We start from the raw sequence: 21,369 nt of genomic DNA, 5'->3' as shown, positions 1-21,369 counted from the left end.
TGGCCCTTCCATCTATGACATGCCCTGTGCACGCCAGATCCTTAGCTAATTTCTACTCCACTGGAGGGGTGAGGGGTGAGAACACGCCAGGAGGTTTCTTCAGCTCCCAAGGAGACGGGAGGCGAAGCTGCACCCCTGGGGCCAGATCCTGGGGCATGGCTGGGGTCAGGGCAATAACCCAGGAGCACCAGAGGGAGTGGGTCAAGGAAACCAGGAAGAGAAGGCAGGCACGAGGGGGGCACCATGAGGCTACTGCTATTGGCCGCCAAGCCCAGGCCTGGCAAGTCTGAGCAGGTAGTGTGGACATGAACTGTGCTGTGAGGAGCCACCACACGGGTCTCCACTTTCACATCAGCCACGTCCACTCAGATACACACACACTCATCTGGGGCTTCCCCTTGCTCCCCACACCTGTGGCTTTGCACACAGAGGGGCTTCACCTAAGCCACTACTGCCCAAACTTACCTGGCCATGGGGTACTTTTACTCACAGTCAGCTGATTTAAGAGCCCCAAATGAGGGGCTGGCAGTGTGGTCCAGTGGATCAGGTCAAAGCTTGCAATCTCACATAGGAGTGCCAATTCAAGTCCCAGTTGCTCCATTTTCAGTCCGGCTCCCTGCTGATGTGCCTGGGAAAGCAGCGGAGGATGACGGCGCAAATGCTTGGGTCCAAGGACTTAAGGAGACCCGGAAGAAGTTCCTGACTCCTGGCTGTGGCCTGGCCCCACCCTGGCCATTACAGCCATCTATCTGGGGAATAAACCAGTGGATGGAAGATCTGTCTCTCCATAACTGCCTTTCAAATAAAAACCTTTAAAACACAAAAAAAGGACAGGAGAGCCACCAAGGCGCAGATGGAGCCTGTCACAGCTGGGAGACCACATGAAATGCACTTCAAAAGTACAGAGGCAAAGGACAGGAATTATGGCCTCATCCTATTCCCCATTATGACCCAGGAGGAGATGAGCTCCCTGTGGCCTAGAGGGCACATGAAGCCCAACAGCTGGGATCCTGTGGCTGTGGACAGGATGTGAATGCCGCATGCTTATGGAGATGAGGACTGAGCTGAGCTGAGCTGGGCCCACCCCTCTGGGAGGGACTGGAGAAGGGGCCCCAGGTCCTGGTGTTCCTGAGTGACAGTAGCAACAAAGCCCTGGGCACAGCTTCTTCCTTGGCTTTCTGAGTCTTGGATCCATGCTGCCCAGTGCCCAGCACAATCCCGTGAGACCCTCTGCCCCACATCCAGACGCCACTAGTGGGCTACAGAGCTGCTCAGCTCTGGGTGAGCTGAATAAGAGCTCCCCCACCCCCACCCCACTGCAACCCCAGGACACGTGACATGCCCCAGAGTGCCAGTTCCCATGGAGGACATTAACCCTGGAGGGCACAGGGCAGATGCCCCAAGTATGGAATGTAATCACCCTGACACCCATCAGGGAAGGTGTTGGCAAGGGTCACAGCTCTGGGGCCAGCGTAGGGGGAAGCCAGCAGCCAAACTGAGGGCCCATCAGGCATGGGGACCCATCTGCTGAGTGCATCTTAGGACAGTCCCAGAAGCGACCTTGGACAACTCCCTCCAACTGTGAGCTAACAGTGAGCAGACCCAGCACACAGGAGAACTGGAGGAGTGGGGGTGAGAGCAGGAAGTGTGCATGGCACCCAAGGGCTCCCGAGGAAGGAAGCCAAACCAGGAACCAGAACAGGACTCAGCCAAATCCCAAGAGCCTGGAACCCTAATGGCCAGTGAGCCCCCATGCCCGCTCTAGGCCACATTTATTTTATCAGAGATTGAGTGAGAGTGAGCAAGTGAGAGAGAAGATTTCTTTTTTTTGTTTGTTTTAAGTCACCAGACCTGTGAAATATTTTCTGATGGTTCAAATCATGTGTTTTGCATATAAAACCAAATAGCTTAAATAGGCTTTGAAATTATTCCAGTAAAAAGGTTAACTGAAAAGTAGGAAATGTAGACTCATCAACATTTAAAAACCAAAACAAGACCTGGTAAGCCAGCAAACAGCAATGGACAGGCGGCCTCCTGCCAGCCTGGGGGTGGGGCTGGGTGGGAACAGCCACCCTCATGGTAAGTGATGGCCACAGCTCTGGAATGTTGCAACCCGTCTTGCCTTGCCATCTTGCTGCCAGCAGCTCCTCAGACAGCAGTCCCTAGGCTAGCTCTAGCCTCTCTAGGGAGGCTTCCCCCCAGGACACACCTGACATGCCATTAGCCTCTTGCTGCCCTGGCCCACAGCTCTGTGACCTTGGCCTGCAGCAGCCCCGTGTAAGCTGGCCCTGGTCCTGTCCTTTTGGGTGATCCTCCCAGCCTGGAGACTCTGTGGCTGACGTATGTCAGCTCGGTCAGGAGGGTGGAGGGCTCCTTCAGAATCTAGACACATGACATCAGGAAACCGGGGGTTCCAAACAAGTAAACAAAACCTGTGTCATGCTGATAGCAAACGCCAGCTGTGGAGGGTTCCAACACAGTGGGGAAAGCCCCCAGAGTGAACCACAGGGTTTAGAAGGATTTTATGGGCTACCACAAGACTCCCCAAACAGTGCTCCAACTGAGCCGAGGTAGAGAAGGTCAGATTGCACAGCCACAATGTCCCAAGGATGGCCCAGCATGTCAGGATTCCTGGGGTGCGCAGGGCTCTGCCTTTCGCAAGCTCCGGCTCAGCTCAGCATCCAGGTTGCAGGTGCTGTCAGGTGCGGTCCCCATTTAACTGCTGCCCTCATCCAGACACCTCCACTCCAAGAATTGGTCCAAACAGGGAGTACCAGGAGCTGGAGTCTATGACTGCTGGATGACCAGGATGGCCAGAGGCACTGGCACCAAGTTAGAGGGAGAGCGCCCACACACAAGGGTCCCCACACAGGAAGGGGTGCTCAGGGACCCCCACAGCCGACTGTGGCAGTCTCCTGGAGGCCTTCACACAGCTTGCCTCCCACTACTGTATCCAAATGGCAGGGCAGCAGTGCTTAGTGACTCCATCACAGACCCTAATTTGCTCATCCTGACCATTCCCACTAGACTCCAGTGGTAGCTGTGCCTCCATGCCTCTGATGGGCTGCGGCAGCTGGGTAACACTAAGCCACTTTGCAAATCAACACACACACCTTCACGCCCCATGGTCCCAGATACCCCTGCACAAACACAGGTCACAAAGACAAAAAGGCTACTCACATGTCTCCCCAAGTCACAAAGTCACAGTAGGGAGGGAGCTTGGGAAGTCATGGCTGCCTGTCCCTCGTCCCAGCTCACTCTGGGAAAACCGGCCAGGACTCCAAGGCCAGTGCCCAGCTGTGGACCAGGTGTGGCTTAGTATGTCCTACCAAAGTCCAAATGCCTGGATGGAAAACCGCTGACCTTGGGCTCGAGCCAGACAGTGTGGTTTGGGGACAGACTTCTAGTAACAGAACCATCCTTGAGAACAGCTTGCCCCACCAACACACTCAGGAAGTGTGGGAGGGATGATCTCCAGCATGGCAGGCACAACTTTGGGTTAAACAATCTTCTGGGTGACATGGCCAGTGGTCCAGTAAGTGCCAGCAGGGGGAGGTCCGAGGCCTGGCTGGGCTTCCAATTCCTCTCCTGGACACAAAACTGTTTCCTGATTCCCCCTACACACACACACACACACACACACACACACCCACACCTGGCCCAAACATAGTGTCCAGAATGACATCGGGGCCTCTAGTGCCGGTGGCTACACGAAGGCTTCCATGGAGGAACAAATGATAGGGAACCTTAGGAGACTTGCAAGGCTACCAACAACCAAGGGCACAGCAAACCCACTGGTCCCAATTGTCACTCACCCACGAAAGTTAGAAACCCAAGGCCAGGACCCTAGCCGAAGAGAACAGTTCCAGCCAGATAAGAGTCCCCCTGCCCTCCAGGCCCTTTCCCCCTCCCCCCCCCCCCAGATGGTTCCAGACAGTTCCTAACTGGGCAGTGGCAGGTATTTTTCTGACACAATCCCATGGGCCGTTCCTGTCCTAGGGGCCACGCTTCCGGTTTTCTGGTGCCAATATTTGGTTCCGGTTTTGCTCGAGCACTTCCAGCATCTTCTCCATGTCGTGATCAGCCTCTATCACCTGAAAATCAAACACCCGAGAGGCACAGGGCTGTAGCAGCCTCTGCAGCCTCCTCCCTGGCAGCCGGCAGAGAGCAGGTGGAGGGACGCGAGCAGGAGAAGTGGAGAGAAGGAGGGGGACCAGGCAGGGGCACGTACAACAGAATGCTGGAGCCACTGGCTTGCACTTAGAGGCCCACTCGTCATTTTATACCCACCCCAAGTTATTTTTTTTTTAATAATGGGGAAATAAATTTAATGAGGGTTTGTCAAAGAGTTTGTGGAAAATGGTTAGAATTAGGGTTAGGGTTAGAAAAACTACATGCATTTTGAAACCATTTTTTGTTTTTTCTGCACCACAAGACGCTTGACATTCCATTTTCCTGCAGGCTTTGTGAAGTCCCTTACACCTTGTTACAAATTCACTCTGGTGAGTTTCACGCTGTGACACCACACTGCTGTTCGGGGTGCCACATTAACATCCCCAACACAAGTTCTAAGGGCTTGCATGGCGTTCCCTGTGCCACACTGGTGCAGGCAGCAAGCCCAGGTTGCCCCCTGGCCTGAGGAAAGATGCCTCACAGCAGCTGGTGAGGATCCTTCATTGTCAGGCAAGAGGGGAGAGTGGCCCTACACAGCCAATGCGGGTGCCCAGGCCACACCTTGCCACAGACCATGATAGCACCGCGTGTTCCCTCTGCTGCCCAAGTCCTCATTCAGCTCTGAGTCACCCAATGAAGGAGGAAGGTCACAGCAGATGACTAACACTCAAGCCCAGGGCCACAGGCTGTCTGGCGGACCACACTGTGCTCAGCAGGTGCCATGGCTCCAGGACAGGTGTTGGCGGCCTTCCCTCAGGTGTGTCCCCTGGTGCTCAGCTCAGCCTAGGAGCAGGCACACAGGGACGCAGGGGGCTGCCCTTCCAGCTTTCCCACCTCCCCAAGTCTGAAGGGCTTGCCCCACCCCTGCCGTGCTGCAAAGTGCAGATACTCCCTGGTCATTCCCCATTCTGGGAACCTACCAGAACAGGAGCTGCCACAGAGAAACGGTCTCCAGCGATGAGCCACTCCTCGTAGAGGTGGTGGATGGCATGCAGATACTCCTGCCAAAAGTCCAGGAATGCAGGCTGTTGGAGGGGGCAGGAGCAAAGGCTTCCCACTAAGGGTCTCAGGGGACTCGGTGGTGGAGGGGGGACGTTCAGCAATGACCTTGGGACAGGAACCCGCAGCAGCCAAGCAGGCTTGATGGGGAAGCAGTGAACACAGAGCAAGGTGGAGAGTTGGCATGGGCACCTATGATCAGAGGCAGCATCAGCCACCCCACTCTGCTCCACCGGGCTTTCCTCTCAGAACCAGCCCTTCCCCAAGTGCCTGAGGCAAAGCCAAGTCTAACAGCCACACCTGGCTTTGCCTGCGTCCTGCTATTTCTACTGTGGCCAGGGCCCCGGAGTCCAACACAGTAACTGGGCATCATGGTGTCCAGCCTCCACACATCCCTACTGTCTTGCTGCCAAGACAACCGTGGCCACTAAGTCCTCACCCAGCCTCTGCAGACCAGGGCGCTTGCTGCCATGTTAACTGAGTGACCACTAGGTGCCAGGTCAGGGGACCTGTGCAGAGGACACACAGGGAATCCAACGTCAAGGCCTGAGGCTTAGCAAGGGACGAGGCCTAAGCCATATCACAGTGCTTGTCAGGGGAAGAGGTGTCATACTGTGGGGAAGGCCAGGGAAGGCTTGCTGGAGGAGGTCACACCCCCCATGGTTTACGTGTGGCCACAACCAGCTCTTCATGGCTTCAGCATGAAGGCAGGGGGTGGATGGAGTTAAGGCCAGAGAAACTGCTGTGACGAGGGAATAGGGAATCTTGTGCCTCAGGCTACAAGGTATGGACTTTGTCTGAATCAATCGTGAGGTACTAAGGGGTCTGGACTAGGCAAATCAATGGTGTGGTATGCCATAGTGAAAATACCACCCTTGTGGGCAACAGTCAGGGGTGGACGACCAAGGGGCACATGGTGGGTGGATGGGCCAGGCCACTACGATGGCCCCTGTGCAGCCAGTACAGCCCTATGTCAAGGTGACTCCTCTGCACCAGGGTCTGTGCTGAGCTCCATGGAGGCAGCAACGAGCCAGAGGGCTCCACCTTTCCGCCCAGAACTCAGCCTGGTGACAAGGCAAAATGGGATGCATGGCAAAGTCACTGCTGGGAAGCCCAGAGCCCTGGTGGTGCCCAGCCTGGAAAGGGGCCAGAGTGCAGGGCTGCAGCACCCTAGCTGGGGCCACCAGGAAGCCAGGATGCATCCTCCCATGCACTTAGCTCCTGAAACACAGCTCACAATGGCTACCACGTGGCAGGTGGGACCAGGACCAGGGCCAGAGTTCCAGGGACGGGGTTCCGGGAACAGGGACCTTGGCCAAGCCAGGGACCTCTTACCAGCGGAATGACCTTCTCCTCCTCCCTGCACCTCTTCTTCAGCCTCTGGTAGCAGTTCTCAGGGGTAGTCCGCAGATACACTGGGGTTAAACACACCCAGGGGCTCCAGTTACTCTGTGGCAGGCATAGAAACCACAGCCGAGGAAGAAGGGAGGAAGGCATGGGCAAGGGGTGGAGAGCAGTGCCTGCCGCAGCTCAACTCACCACCGACCACCACCTTCTGTCCCCTTTCACTGTCACCCACCAGCAACAGGCAGCCTGGCACAGGGCCTGGCATACAGCAAGTCCCAGCAGATGTGCCATGACTCTGTCCCTCCCTGTCTTTGCAAACCAGAAAAGCCTGTCACACCACAGCAGGCTCCTATTTGGAGATGGCTGTGGCAAAAGAAGGCAGCATGATGGACAGAGACCAGCAAGCGTCCTCCATGAGCCCAGAGGTCCCAGGGCAATGCGGACAAGGGTACCCCAAGGGTCCTAGGAGGTGGGGAGGGAGGGAAAGGCTGGCTTACCTATCAAATCAACATGCACATCCAAGTTCCTCCCAATCCAGTTAAACCACTCAGACAAGACCACATAGTCCACCTCAGGCATCTTCCCACTGTGGAGAGAGTTGCCAGGGCGTCAGCAGCCTCAGAGAGAGCTTCTGGGGCCGTGCCATCCCCCAGAAAGAGAGTTTAGGGGTTTTGTTACACGAGCATTGCCAAAACAGCAAGACAACAGGACCTTCGGTCATTGCACATGAGTAACGACAGCAACTGGGCTGTGGCAGGCCTTATACCATCCAGGGTAGCCTGCTGCAGCCAGAGCCCTGCTATGTGCCATCTGAACTCCAGATGAGACAAGGACATGCACGCTCATTCCTGGAGAACAGAGGCAGAGTTCAGGCTGGGAGACAGAAGAGGTTGAGGAGGCAGACAGCAAAGCCAGGTTCATATCTGGAAATGTGTTTGCTGGAAACAATCCCTGCACACTTGCTGCCTAAATTACTGAAGAGCTAGGTCTGGGTCTGCGTGCATCATGGAAGGCCCTGCTCTAATGGACACGGGGCGCACTGCAGCATCTGATGTGAAAGTCCCCAAGAGAGGAGAGACCATGTCTGTGCCCAGCATTCCTGAGGGATCGCTGCACCACGGGGGCATCCAGAAGGGACAGAGACAGAGGGATGGCAGCATTTGGGCAGGTCCCACAGCAGTTAGGGGTCCTCAAAGCCCAACAGAAGAAGGCTTTGCTGCTTGCCTTATTTTAAAACTTATGTATGTGAAAGGCAAGGAGAGCAAGATCTTTGTCTGCTGCTTCACTCCCCAGAGGGCTGTACCAGCCAGGGCTGGGCCAGGCCAAAGCCAGCAGCTTCATCTGGGTCTTCCACATGGGTGGCAGGGACCTGCAAGCATATGGGCTGTCACCTACTGCCTTTGCAGGTGCCTTAGTGAAAGCCCAAGGGGAAGCAGAGCAGCTATGCCTCAAAACAGCACTCCAACATGGGACATGATAACCCAAGCAGTGACTTTACTGGCTGTGCCCCAGCTCCTGGCCAGCAGCTCTCCCTTTAACACCCTTCCTGTGTGGGTGCCACTGGGATTGGCTCAGCCCTGCACTTGGCAAACTGGCTCTTGGCAGCAGGGGCTGGCCTGCCCGTGTCCATGCTGTGTGCAATGGAAGCTGCTCACTGGGACTACAGCAGCACAACCCACAGGCAAGGGCATGGAAGAGGCTGGATCCGCCCAGCTGTGTATAAATTCACTCCAGCCCCTTGGGAGGAAGGAGAGGGCCAAGGAAAGAGGGAGGCGAGAAGCTGGGAAAGCAGCTCAGGGAGGTGCTCTAAGGACTAAGCAGTCCCAAGAAGGCTGATGGGACGGCTTACACGTGTCGACAAAGATGCTATCACCTCCCAGAGCTGGGACTGTGGAACACAAGCACAGGCCAGGCCGCCCGCAGCCCAGAGAAGCCAACACCAAACCAAAAGCACCATGGCCCAGGGTCCTGAGTACCTGTGGGCATGCTGCAGACGCCCAGGGATGGGTTTGATTCCCACAGCTCCCACAGGAGCAGCATAGGATGTCCAGCCCAGGGCTCAGCAGCAGCGAACTGAGGGGCTTTGCTAGTAGCAACTCCTATCCCAGTGCAGGAAAAAGAATCCAGCTGACCTGTTTGTTGTAACCTGCCCCACCTCCTACTCCCTACCAAACCAGGGCCCAGAGAGCCCTGATGGCACACAGCATGGATAAGAACAGATGCCTGCCCCACGTTCAAACACTAGCTGCCTTGTATACTCCTTCTCCTTATTTCACAAACCTCACAGGGCTAGGATTAGTCCCAACTTAGAGACGAGGGAGGCAGATACAGAGAGGGTCATGTTCGAGCCTGGCTCCCCTGCCACCACCAAACTCATGTCATGTCCTCCCTGCTCTGTCGCTGGAGCACAGATCATGCCCAGAGTGACCTGGGCCCTAGGAGAGCCACAACTCTTGGACCCTTAACCCAGGCTGACCAGAGCTGGGGCAAGACAGGCCAGTGAGAAAGGTAGAAGGCCCAGGAGAGTAGACCTGGCTGAGCTCTCTGCAGGGTGACACTATAGCATCCTGCCAAAGAACTCAGTGCTCCATCACAAGTGGCTTCACTTCTGGGGAACAGCAGAAAGCTCTGAAAACTCCCAGTTACTCGGTAATATCGCACTGTGGATGAGCAGCTTACTGCAGGAGCTCCGGGGAGACATCACAAATCCAGCCCTGACCCATTCCTCCTGTCACCCATCCCTCTGCAGCTCTGGCCTCCTACTGTGCCTCAGAGAGGCAACCTACAGCCCGTGGCTGAAGCAACCAGAACACAGGTGAAATGCAGGGACCACAAGCAGTGGGCAGCACAGCCTGGAATGCCATCCCAGGATTCGACTCGCATTCTTATGACCCCCCACAGGCCCAGGGAGGCCCCAAGGGAGCCATGGGAGCAGAACGCTGGCAGGAGAGTGCCAAGGTGTGGGGCCAGGAAGCTAGCTCCCCGCTGGCCAGCTGGCTGCGGGCCACACTGCTCAGAACACAGCCTCACTGGGGCGCCTGCGAGGAAGGTGGACAGGGGTCCGGCCTAGCCTCACTGAAGCAGACCTTGCATGACAGTAAGGTGCACAGGACTTGCAGGGAGAAGCCTGTGCTGAGGCTGAGAGGGAACAGCCTCCCCAGGGGACCAAGGACCTGCCTTTAGGGGGCTTCTACGGGCTCTGAAGCCAGGAGCTACAGCTGCCCCTGGCCACTTCCTCATCCCCTGCAAGCCCCATATAGCAAAGTGCCCAGCACCACTCACCACCACCTCGTGACCACGGGCAGCCTCCACCCAGGCAGGCAGGGACAGTGGCCTCGTCATCATATCTCAGTTCCTCATCTGCTGATGGTCTCAAAAACCAGAAGACAACCACAACTCCTGTCCAGGCAGTCACCTGAATTTCCAGGGAGTAATGGGCAGGTCCAGGTCACACAGCAACGCCCTGCCCCTCTTGGGCACTCTGGGGTGCGTGGCTGCAGCAGGGGGTACTCCACAAGGCTCACCCACTGTCCTCAATGAGAAGTGAGGAAGCTATTGTTTGCGGTAGGAGCACAAGAACACATTACAAAGCAGAGCACAAAACCCAGATGAATCCCAGGACCAAAGGTGAAACTGTTAAGAACAGGTGGCTGCTCTGAGCCCCAGGGATGAGGTGGGCAAGGTGAGGAGGCAGCACAAGTTGGGGGAAGTCAGTGGGGGGGGATTGGTTTAGGGGCTCCCTGCAGACCGTGGTGGGTGGCCTAGCCCTCCAGGGTGTCCCAAGGCCATGTCTTTGGTTTCATCAAGTGAAGCTGGGGGCAAGGTCTCAAGGTTCCGACCTGGCTTTCAGGGAAATATGTGCCCACTTGGAGGTTGCAGAGGCTTAAAGCTATCAGAACAGAAACAGGAACTCTATGAATTTCTTCTTGAAGTTCATTGTCCTCCAAAGAAATCCTAGCCCCAGCTGCCAAGCATTCTGGGAAGACTGGAGGAGAGAATAGAAGAGTGTAAAAGCTACATTCTCTTGCTGTACTGCCCACAAAACAGGCCAGGCCATGGCCCTCGTGGCCTGGACCAGTGCCACGGCCACAGCAATTAGGAAAGGCAGGATGGACTCATTGAAGGTGCAATCATGAGGGAGGATGGGTGTGAGCTGGCAAAGTCATGATCATGAGCTAAACCATGGCTCAGGATGAGATGGGACAGACAGCTCCCAGGGTGTTCCTCTGGTGGTGGGTGGCCAACAGTGGGGGCAGGGGAGCTGTAGGATTACTGACTTTACCAAGTCCAAGGTGACCAAGGAGTCAAGCAAAGACCACAAGACCCAAACTGCACACCCCCATCTGAAGGCCCATGCAGAGTCACATCCCTGACCTGGGATGGTCCACTCAGCAGGAGTTGCCCACTGCCACACACAACCCACTCAGCTGGCTGTCATCAGCATGCGCTCGTGCGCACACACACACACACACACACACACACACACACACACCAGTGGCATTCTCTTCACAGGAAGCCCTACCCTACCGCCCCTTCTTACACCACAAGTTACACTTCTAGTTACAGCAGTAAACAAAACCACTCTGCTCTCTTCTGCCTGTCCTCCTCTGGCTAAGGAGCCAGGCAGCAAGAAGCCAAGACACAGCTTTGGGCTGAGTCAGCCCAGCGGGAGACTGCCCACAGCTGGGTGGGGATGAAACTCTGGCATAGGGAGTGCTGCCTCCTGGAAGAGCAAGCCCAGCAGCAGAGCCTGAGGCAGGGGCCAAAGTCATGGTCAGCACTTGCCCTGGCTGCCAGCCCCAGGCCCTGCAGCTTTGGTCTGATGTGCAAGATGGGATGGAGATTTAAGACTAGACAAAGGCTCTTACTGGAAAGGGGAGCCACACCTCAAATCAAGGTAGCTCAGGACCCACAAAGTAGCCCCCTCAAAGGAAAGCAGGCTTTCCCAGGCAGGTAGAGCCTGGGAAACAAACAGGCCAGAGGCCAAAGAGCAACCAGGGGTACCAGCCAAGGGTCAGCTTTGTGCTGGATCCACTCTGGGGAAATGAAGCAGACTCAGCCCCTTTCCTATAGGAGTTGGTGGTTGAGATGCCCCACATCCCACATGGAAGTGCCAGGGTCCCTGCTCCACCTTCCTGACAGTGCAGACCTTGGGAGGCAGGGTCAAGTAACTAGGCTACTGCTACCCATGTAGAACAGCCAGATTCAGCTGCCAGCTACCAGCTCCCTCCTGGGCCCAACCCAATCATTGCAGACATTTGAGGCATGGCACCAAGAGACAGGAAGATCACTCTCACACATCATTTTATAAAAGTCACACCACATGACACATGCACTACAGTAGACCAAATTCTCTAGTAAACCTGATTCTCTACCTCCCCCAATAACCTTGCACTTCCCCATGGAACTCTCTAGGCCCTCTCACCTCCCATGGCTGGGCTCCCGGGACCACGTGACCTGCAGCAGCCAATGGACTGTGACCCGGTCAGGAGCCAGGCTTTGAAAAGGCGCTCCTGCCCTCTGCCCCTACAGCAAGAGATGCCCGGTCAGCCCATGGTCCCAGGAGGCAGACAGGTGTCACTTCAAAGAGGCTCAGCTGCCTACTGAGGTTGGGTTAGGATAGCCAGACCCCAGACAACTCACTGATCCAGGCCATGTTCTGCAGAGCTGGCTGGGCAGGAACTACGGGCCCAGCCTATGGAGTTTTTGGATTGTCTGTTACATAGTATGACCGGAGTGATGGGTAATTGATATAATGCAGTTGGTATCTGCCATGTGTCCACCAAACATATCGCCAAAAACTTAATTGTTCAATAATTTATCGGGAACTGGGCAAACCACGTACCTTCTGTATAGGTTTTCTACAAAAACATATCTGGCGCTGTGAATCGACCGCTCCATCAACCGAACAGGTGATGTCTAAAGGGAAGCAAGAAGCGGTCACTACCTCAGGCGAGAGGAGTGAGCACCTGGAGCTCACTGAAGGCGAGGATACAGAGGCCACCGACAAAAGTGCTCCCACCTCCCCTTCCTAAGAGACACGGACTCATAAAAGAGTGATGGCTATGGCTGCAGGGACCCAAACCCACGCCCAAGGTGCAGCTCTGCGGCCGTGCCAGGTTTTTAATAGCTGGTAGGAAGATTCTGGCTGTTTCAGAAGGTCCCTACTGCACTGTCCTCTCTTGCAGGATCTCCTCAACCACCCTCTGTCCTAACAGGTTCTACCCGTGGTCACAACCCAGCTGATGGAAGGGGCCCACACAGCTATATCTGCGCCTCCTCTACTTCTGCCCCCAATACCTGATGCCCACGTCAGGCTCAACCTGTCAGACTCTTTCAAGAAAGGGATGACAAGCCAGGCTATGTGAAGGTCAGGCAGGCGACCCTCAGACAGGCAGACAAGGCCCACACTCATGTTCCCAGGAGGACTGGCTAAAACAGATAGCTGGGCCCTTATTCCCAGTCTCTGATCCTCACACAGCTGCAACGCAGGAAAACCTGGTCACCAGCTGGGCTTTCCTGTGAGTATTCCTCCACGGCTACTGCATCCCCGAACTGGAAGGTTTAGGGGGAGGTTGCAGCCGGGCACCTGAGACGCACCTGCGGGCGCATGTGCTGTTCCAGCATGGTGAGCTGCACGTACGTCTGCAGTGTGAGGCCCCATCGCCAGGCATCTCGGTACATCAGGCTCTGCAATAGACAAGGTGCACCTGTGGGACCTGGCCTCACCACTCACTCGCCGTAATTTTGTCAAGCCTATATGGCAGCAGAAATGGCCGCAACAGGGTCTCAGGGCCAGAGACTATGTGGCAACTACGCGATGGCCCAGTGACAGCCATTCTTGAACACAAGCCCCATTGTGGTCTGTCCTCCCCTCAAGTGAGCTGGCTGGACTTGTATTCATTTACTGTCGCCCTCCCCTCCCTCCTTGGTACTGAATTCTAGGTGAAGGCCACTCACTGCTTCAGAGCCACTTCCGTCTTCTTGCACCTCCCACCACTCTTCAACCCTTGAGCTTCCTTAGTGCCCCCCATATCTGCCCAGCATGGTCCCAGATCTACCCAATGGGATCCCATGGGACTCAGGCCAGAGGCCTGCTTTTTCCTACTGCCCAAACACTTCCTCCAGACATCTGCCAAGCCACTGCTCAAAGGCTATCCCGTTTGAGACAGAGGCCCACCCACAGCCCATCCATTCTTCTGCCGCCTGTTACTACAAACCTTCTGCTCCGGAGCCCAGCACCACTGTTCTCATTCTGCGCCTTGGCACATTTCTGTTCTCCGTTTTCCTCTGGATACAAACTAATGCAACAAAAAGGTCTGTTTTGTCCAGAATGCAGGCCTGTGGGAGACTCACCAGTCCTGACATATTCTGGCATAAAACTCATTGGAAACACCATTCCTTCCTAAAAGACACAGAGATCAAGCAGGCCCAGGCTTCTGAGGCAGGGGTGCTGGCCTGGGACATGGTATCCCCAATCCCTGACATTGGCATTTAGCCCTGGCTGCCACGGAGCGCAGATGCACCTAAAGTTTTCTGACACTCAACAAGAGATGGGCCCTGGAACTTCATCATGGGCATGGAGGTGAACTGCTTTTCATCCCCATGGAATTCCTTACAGATTCTGCAAGCTTCTGCTTTAAGAAAAGTGCTTTCCCGTCCTTCAATGTACTTCTGGGCACCCATCCCCATCCACTGTATTTCATAGGAGATTATCTTTCTGCCTCCCCACATGGGGATACCAGAGCCAGGATAGGGGCTTTGAATTACTCACTGCCCCAACACTCAACAGCATCTGCCACATGGCACGCATGCAATAAAATAGAGCTGAGTAAACAAATGAATGAATGAGCAAGCACTTGTAAAGTGGGGAGCAGTGGGCCTCCATTCTACTCTAGCAAAGAAGGGTGAACCAAATGGGCTCCGTCCCTGGCCCTATAGAAGCACACATGGAGATGCCAACTGCGTTGCTGACAATGAGAAGGCAGCACCTGCTCCCTGGTCCAAAGTTCAGACCCACATCTGTCCTCTACCCACTGTGTGACCTTGGGCAACGTGAAGAGACTAACTGTCCCCAAGCCATGAGAGCCAACATTGCTCTAAAGCTCTCTCTGGCAAGAGCCAGATCTTCACCATCTTGTTCACACAGCCAAAGCAGAGCCTCGTGGGCAGGGAAGAAACACAGTCAGTCCCCTTGCTTGAGGAAGCAGACAGGGCAGGATGGGGCGGGGCAGGGCGAGGCAGCTCCTGATACTCAGCAGTGCCAAGTTCAGATCCGCTCAGGGGTGCACCAACAAACCTGGCTACTTTGTGAGGCCCCGGGGGCTAGGCCTGAGGAAACCTGGATTCTGAAGGTTCTAGAATGAGATGGGGCATGGGAGGCAGGAGGTGGACAGCCGGGCAGCCATCTGGGGGGCAGCTGAGATCATCTGCTTGGAGCGGGGAGTAGGCCCGGTTTCTGGGCACGTCCCCACCACCCAGGCCTTGGGGACCCTGGCGCTCAGAACACCATTAAGATGCTCTTCTTCCTCCTCTTCCTCCCTCTCCGCTTTCAACTTGGCTTCTGAGGGCGGAAGAGGTCTCAAGTGCAGGCCCCAGCCCCACATCCCGCAGCACAGAAGGATATGCTGGGGCTTCATGCAAGAAACAACCTCACTCACCAGAGGATTGTGGCCACGCACGTTTCTCCACTTGGACACAGGTTCCATTAACACCTACAAGGCAAGAAAACATCAGAGTGTGGCCATGTCTCAGCTTAACGCCCTGTGACTGTGGGCAAGTGCTAACACAGAGAGAAGGGGACAAGCAAGATTCCAGGTGCCTGGCTCAGCGGGCCAAAAAAGCTGATCCACCCCCTCGGTGAGGCCACAACTCCTTCCAGATGTTGTTTCCTGATGTGACTCCCAGATAGGACCTTAGAGGCACTATCCCGCTCTGCTGCGGCATTGTGGCAGCAAACCAGTATCCCACAGAAGCGCCAGCTTGCATCCCAGCTGTGCCAGTTCTGATCCAGTTCCCTGGTTATTGCCTGGGAAAGCAGAAGATGGTCCCATGAGGTGATGATCCCTACAGCTGGCACCCAACACTGCACTGCTGAGCTAAGGTGTTCACCTTCATTTTCTTACCCCTGCTGCTGTCATCAGCAGGCTCTTAGGTCTTCAACAAGAATCCAGGCCTTCCAAAATGCCACCAGCATCCCAGCATGGGGGAGGTGCTGTGAGCTCCTCAACTCCAGCCCCACGAGTCGAGTCGTGGTGGAGTCATCATCACAGGACACACCCACACATCAAGTTCACAGCTAAGATCTATCATGTGACAAAAGCAGCAACCAGGAAAAGATGCTTGGGATGGTCTATAAGGGGCCCTCTCCCAGCCTAGTTGCAGAGGACATGAGCTCAATTCTCCCAGTAGGTTAATACCAGTATTGACCTAAGCCTGGGGCATCAGGGTTCCCAGGGGCGCTCAGTCTCATCCAGGGGAACTGTGCCGGACATGGTACCACAAGCAGGTTAACACCAGAGAGCTCTTCTCATCAATCAGCAATGCTGGAACTCCATTCCCAGCCAAGGACTGACCCTGCAGGCAGGTCTGCCCATGGCAACCTCCTCAGGCAGCAGGTGGACGGACATAAGTAAGATGGAGACACACAGTGGTCTTCCCTAGCAAGCCACATACCATTCAAGGGGAGCAAAAACAAGACAAGACAGAAGGAGGGCAAGAAAATGACTTTTAATGATGCAACTACAAGATTTGTAGCAAACCACAAAAAGCCACACACAGTGAATGGGACACCACTGGCAACAGGAAGAGGACAACAGGTTAGGCCCCCAGTGTGGACGACTGTGAAAAAGTTTGTGGGGTTGTTTTTAGCGACGGGGCTTTCAATGAGCCCAAGTTGTACTGACTGTCCTTTGTGCACACGGAAGTGAGGAGTGCACACTGTACATTCCGGCCTTGTTCAACAGCCTGACTTCTCTTCTTCCCCTACAGACCTCCTGGTGGCCAGATGGGGATAGGGTGGAGAGGGGGATATGTTTAAGTGTACAATACACTCACTTCCAGAGACCTAGTAGGAAAACCGGAAAAACCAGAATGCAAACTAGCCCACTGGTGGATTATCTTACATTTGACAGAGGTGTACAGGGACAGAAACAGATAGGCCAGCCATGGCCTGGGCTGAGCCAGGCTGAAGCTGAGACTCCATCCCAGACCTTCCCCCTGGACGGCAAGGCCCTAGCTACTTGAGCCCTCACCCGCTGCCTCCCAGGATGGAAGCAGGATGGAAGCAGAGCCGGGCCTTGAACCCAGGCACAGTGATACGGGATGATGGTATTCCAAGTGATATCTCAACTGTTAGGCTGAACACTTGTCCCCACTGATGGTTTTTACAATGATCACATATTGACATGATAGTATCAGGCAGGGTGTGATATTCAATAGGTTATTCTTTTTGCTTTTTTTCCCATGAGGTTATTAGAAACATAAATTATGAGGCTAGTACCAGCTTAGGAGCATAGGAGCACCAATTCCAGTCCACTTCTGAGCTAGCTCTCTGCCAATGTAACTGGGAAAAGCAGCAAGAGATGGCCCAGATGCCTGGGCCCCTACACCCATGTTGGAGACCTAGAACAAACTCCTTGCTTTAGCTTGGCCCAGTTCTGGCTGTTGTACCATTTGGAGAGTGAAGTAGTAGACTGAAGACTTCTCTCTGCTACCTCCTCCCACACACACTCTCTCCCTTTCAAATAAATAAAAACAACAGTAACTCTGTGTCATCCTCCATAAATTATCCTAACAAGTGTTTTTGGGTCCCCTTGCTCCCAGCGTGGAGGTCATACCTCGACATCTGTGGTGTTGGAGAAGAACTCCAGGCATGTCGTCTTCCCGCTGGCAATGTTGCCTTCCACACAGATCTGAAAAAGACAAAAGTGTGTTAGCCAGAAACTGGGCGCCTGGGGGAATGGCAGGAAATGATTTCCAGGAAAGGCTCTCAGGCAAACTGCATGACTGGTTGGATGCTGAAACAAATAGCAAGCTGACCGGAGAACTAAAGTCCCTCCTCACTAGCCCCAAGCATCCACAGAAACAGATCAACTACCTCGCCCTGGCTGGACCCAAGCGGTCCCTCTAGGCCCTACCTCACTCTTTCAATCCCCTGGTCTAGCCACAGCCTGTCCACCAGGCCCCTCCTCAGATGGTTTGGGCCCTTAACCTAAGCTCCTGTCCCCTTAACCAGAGCCCAATTTAAAGGTCTTGAGGGGGTTGCACATGGCACATTATCTAGAATCTAACATGTTGTTTCATGTGAAAAAAGCACTCAGTCACATGAAAACTGCCAAAATCCAAACAAAGTGGCTGTGATTATCCCATAAATAACTGGTGCAGCAGGTTAAGTTCCCACTGTCTGAAGGGTTGTGCTTCTCCGCCTTGGCCCAATGCCCGCAACAGTGGTATGAGAGCTTTTACGTACTTTACAAGGAAGCTACAATTCAAACCAATTACACCACAGTGCTAGGTGTGGGATATCGGTTTCAAAGCCCTGCAGGATTCCCCTGCCTGAGCCAGCACTGGTCTGCAGCGGGCTCTCTCCATGTGGGAGTGGTGGGGCATCAGCTACAGAAGCACCACCACCTGAGTCTGTTGAACACAAGGTGGCAGCAGGCAGCAGTGAGACCCTTGCGTAAGATTTGCAGACCACCAGAGAAAGAATATCTCAGCCAAATATACAAAAAGAATGTAGATGGCCTTTATTCCAGGAAATCACTGTCACGGGCTTCCCTTCCCCATGCAGGGGAAAGGCAGATGTGGAGGGGCTGCAAAGGGAAGAAAAGCCAGAAGAATGGTGCAAGGGACGGGGGAGGGTTTAAACTCCCTTCAACACAAAAGCTGGAGCAGAAGCTGGAGCAGGGATCACTACGGCCCTTCATTGGTGCAGCAATGATCTCACTGCCTCAAGGGCCCGCCAGAACTGGGCCCTCCATTCCAGGTTATAGCCTGGGACAGGGCTCAAAGCAAGCTCTACACTCCTCCGGTTACCATGGTAACCATCACCTTGGAACCAGGCTTCTGCTTGGGGCCCTCCAACCAGAGGCTGCATGGCTGCATGGCTGCATGGCTGCCGTGCTGGTGGCTCAGGAGTCCAACTGACCCAAGCAGGGAGGGGGGCTCTAAGTCAGAGGAAACAGCACACAGCAGACACCCTACAGGGGCAGGGGCAGGGTGGCACATATAGGTACAGAGGGACCCATCTAGGGAAATAAGGGCCATGTGGCTGGCTCCATAGACACAGCGCAGAAAGAGTTCACAGGCAGACCTGGCAGGCCTCATCTCACGATTCCCAGAGGGCTTCAGGCACACTCACGGAAAATCCCAGCAACATCTGCCTTGCCTGGGCACCCACTGTATGGGACTATGCCCAGTGACACTTCCTCTTGCTCCAGTCCTAGCAAGTATCTAAGGAACTAGACAAATATTTCCACCACAGACAAGTCTACCCTCCAATTCCCACCAGCTCACTCCTTCAGAACCCCAAACTCCAAAATCAACCCAAGTGAAAGTGGCAAAAAGGCAGAAAGGGACCCCACTAGGAGGACTAATGAATGTGACTTTCTTGTGGCTCTTGGGGGCAAAAATTACTTTTCCCGGAGCTGTATTGTGATACAGCTGGCTAAACTGGCACCTGCGACTTTAGTATACCATTTGAGTCCAGGCTGCTCCATTTCCAATTGAGCTCTTTACTAAGGCACTTGGGAAAGCAGAAGATGGGTCAAATGCTTAGGCCCCTGTCACCCATGGGGGAGATAGGATGGGGTGGAAGGAGTCAATGGGTGGGTATCTAGGATGGCCTTTCACAATCATTCCCCAAGCTTTAACAGTCCAAGCACACCTGAAGGCCACGAGGGAAAACCTTTCCACGCTAACCTCTGTGTAGATGCTAGGGAGGGAGAACAAGGGCCTGGCCCCGGGGAGGGAGAGCCAAGGGCCAAGGGTGGGGGGCCAGCCTGTCTTAGCCCTGACAACCCTCTTGCATCTGTACTATGAGCACAGAGGCTCTCATTCTCCCCCCTCCAAAGCTAAAACCAAAATTAACCTACAGTGGCGCTGCACATAAAAAGAGACTTACCACTGACTTTTTCTCTTTTTCATTTTCTCTACCTTTATCTACAAAACAAGACCAAAAAAATCAACTTGTAAACCCAGTTTTTAAAACTCACTCTTCTCCATCCCAGCTTGCAAAAAGGACATGTCTGTGCTTGCTCCCCAGGCTTAAACCTGGTTTCCATTTCTGGAGCCCCTGGAGGATGAGTGGAGGCACCTGCTTGCGATCCTGCCTGGAGTCAGGTGCGCACATCAGGGCCCCATGCGTGCGCAAGTGCTTCCTCCAGACCGGCTGTGTGCCCTTTTGCACACACGTCGTATTTCAGAGGTTTATGGGAAGGGATACACGAAAACGCCAGGAGTGGATGCCAGGTCCGGGTGTGGGGCAGGGACCGGCGGCGTCGCCCAGGCTCAGCAAGGCTTTCTCGGGGCAATTCAACCGAGTTGAATTCAATTCCCGAGTCTAGGCGGCCTCCAGGATCTATGCTCCTCCATTCTCTGACTGGAGCCTGGTGAGAGGCCGCTCGCAGCTCCCACCTAACCAGCCCCCCTACCCCCCAAAATCAGACTAGGAAATGAGCCGGGAGCCCTGAGCCCTGCCGCCACTCTCCGCGTCCCTTTCCCAACCCACAGCCCAGGCGACACCCGAGTCGCGGGAGTCCTGGTGACGGCTCGGCCCAACACCTCCGCACCCCCAGGGAAGGAGTTTCGGGGTCGGGAGTCCACGATGCGGGGGTTTGGTGGTGGTGGGGGAACCACATCGCGCCGCCGGCGAGGGGAGCAGACAACCTGAGTAGCCCGGTGGCCAGGCTGGCCGCTGCGCCCCGCTGCTCCCCGAGCCCACGCAGCGTAGCGCCCGGGCGGCCCAGCCCCGCAGCGGCTGCAGCAGCATGGCCAAGAAGAGGGAGACCTCGGCAGCCGGCTTCCTTCCTGCCCGAGCGCGGCCCGCAGCACGTCCCGCCTCGGCGCTCCGCCCAGGGCCGGCAGGCGCCCGCGAGCGGCAGCTGGGCCCGGGCCCTTAAAGAGACCTCGCCGCTTTTCTGATTCCCTGGGAAAAGGCTGGATTTCTAATCCTTGCAGGGAAGAGGGAGGTAGGGCGGGGGTGGGGAGAGGAGTGCTAATGATTGCGAATTACTTCACCAAGCATCTACTCACCTGTATTCTTGTCACTGCCATTCTTGGAGGTGGAGAGTTGCGCAACCTGTTCACGTTGATCAAAAATATTCATTAAGTGGCAGAGTGGAGTTCCAGCCCAAACCTCTTGCTTGGAAATCAGTAATCTTTCTTCTCTGCAGCCTGCACTAGATTGCTTGGGGAAGACCACACCCAACATACCAACTAGACAGACAACTAGCGAGTGGAAAGGAACGCTGCACCTCCTGGATCTGCTCAGCAAAAATCCTGCCTTGGGGCTGGCGTTGTGGCACAGGCGGTAGCCAAGGCAGCATCCCGGATGAGCACTAGTGGGTGTCCCGGTTGCTCCACTTGGGATCCATCTCCGTGCTAATGTACCTGGGAAAGCAGTGCTGGATGGCCCATGTGCTTGGGTCTTCACACCCACGTGGGCTTAGGCCTCTGCAGCCCTTCGGGGAGTGAACTAGCAAATGAAGAACTCTGTCTCCCTCTCTCCCTGACTTAAAAAAAAAAAAAAAAAAAATCCAGCCAAGCCTATCAGTGACAGGGAGTCACAGTTCCTAGAGCCTACATGGAGAGGTTCACACACACTGTAAGATGCTGGCAGCCAGGAAACCA

At 55.0% G+C, this 21,369-nt stretch overlaps 1 protein-coding gene across 7 annotated transcripts; it reads right to left on the bottom strand.

Annotated features, from left to right (window-relative positions):
• Positions 1-3,624: 3,624 nt before the first annotated feature.
• Positions 3,625-20,915, bottom strand: TK2 (thymidine kinase 2). 7 transcript variants are annotated; one of them, XM_040982593.1, is made up of 10 exons: positions 20,773-20,915; positions 19,643-19,680; positions 17,358-17,432; positions 15,180-15,233; positions 13,120-13,209; positions 12,365-12,438; positions 7,017-7,105; positions 6,508-6,587; positions 5,094-5,174; positions 3,625-4,094 (listed from the first exon to the last, which is right to left on the bottom strand). In XM_040982593.1, exons 1-10 carry the CDS (start codon positions 20,843-20,845, stop codon positions 3,996-3,998), a joined length of 753 nt encoding a protein of 250 aa, XP_040838527.1. In that variant the 5' UTR covers positions 20,846-20,915; the 3' UTR covers positions 3,625-3,995. The 7 variants fall into 7 exon arrangements, with proteins under 7 accessions (XP_040838527.1, XP_040838526.1, XP_040838528.1 ...); XM_040982592.1 differs by lacking the exon at positions 20,773-20,915 and adding an exon at positions 20,407-20,549; XM_040982594.1 differs by lacking the exon at positions 20,773-20,915 and adding an exon at positions 20,416-20,549 and having other exon boundaries at positions 19,643-19,674.
• Positions 20,916-21,369: the final 454 nt, after the last annotated feature.

This window comes from Ochotona curzoniae, unplaced genomic scaffold (genome assembly GCF_017591425.1).
Source record: "Ochotona curzoniae isolate NIBS_2020 unplaced genomic scaffold, NIBS_Ocur_1.0 contig_3622, whole genome shotgun sequence".
NCBI classification, from domain to species: domain Eukaryota; kingdom Metazoa; phylum Chordata; class Mammalia; order Lagomorpha; family Ochotonidae; genus Ochotona; species Ochotona curzoniae.
The sequence above is the reverse complement of the archived record's forward strand: the minus strand, read 5'-3'. Positions and strand labels throughout refer to the sequence as shown.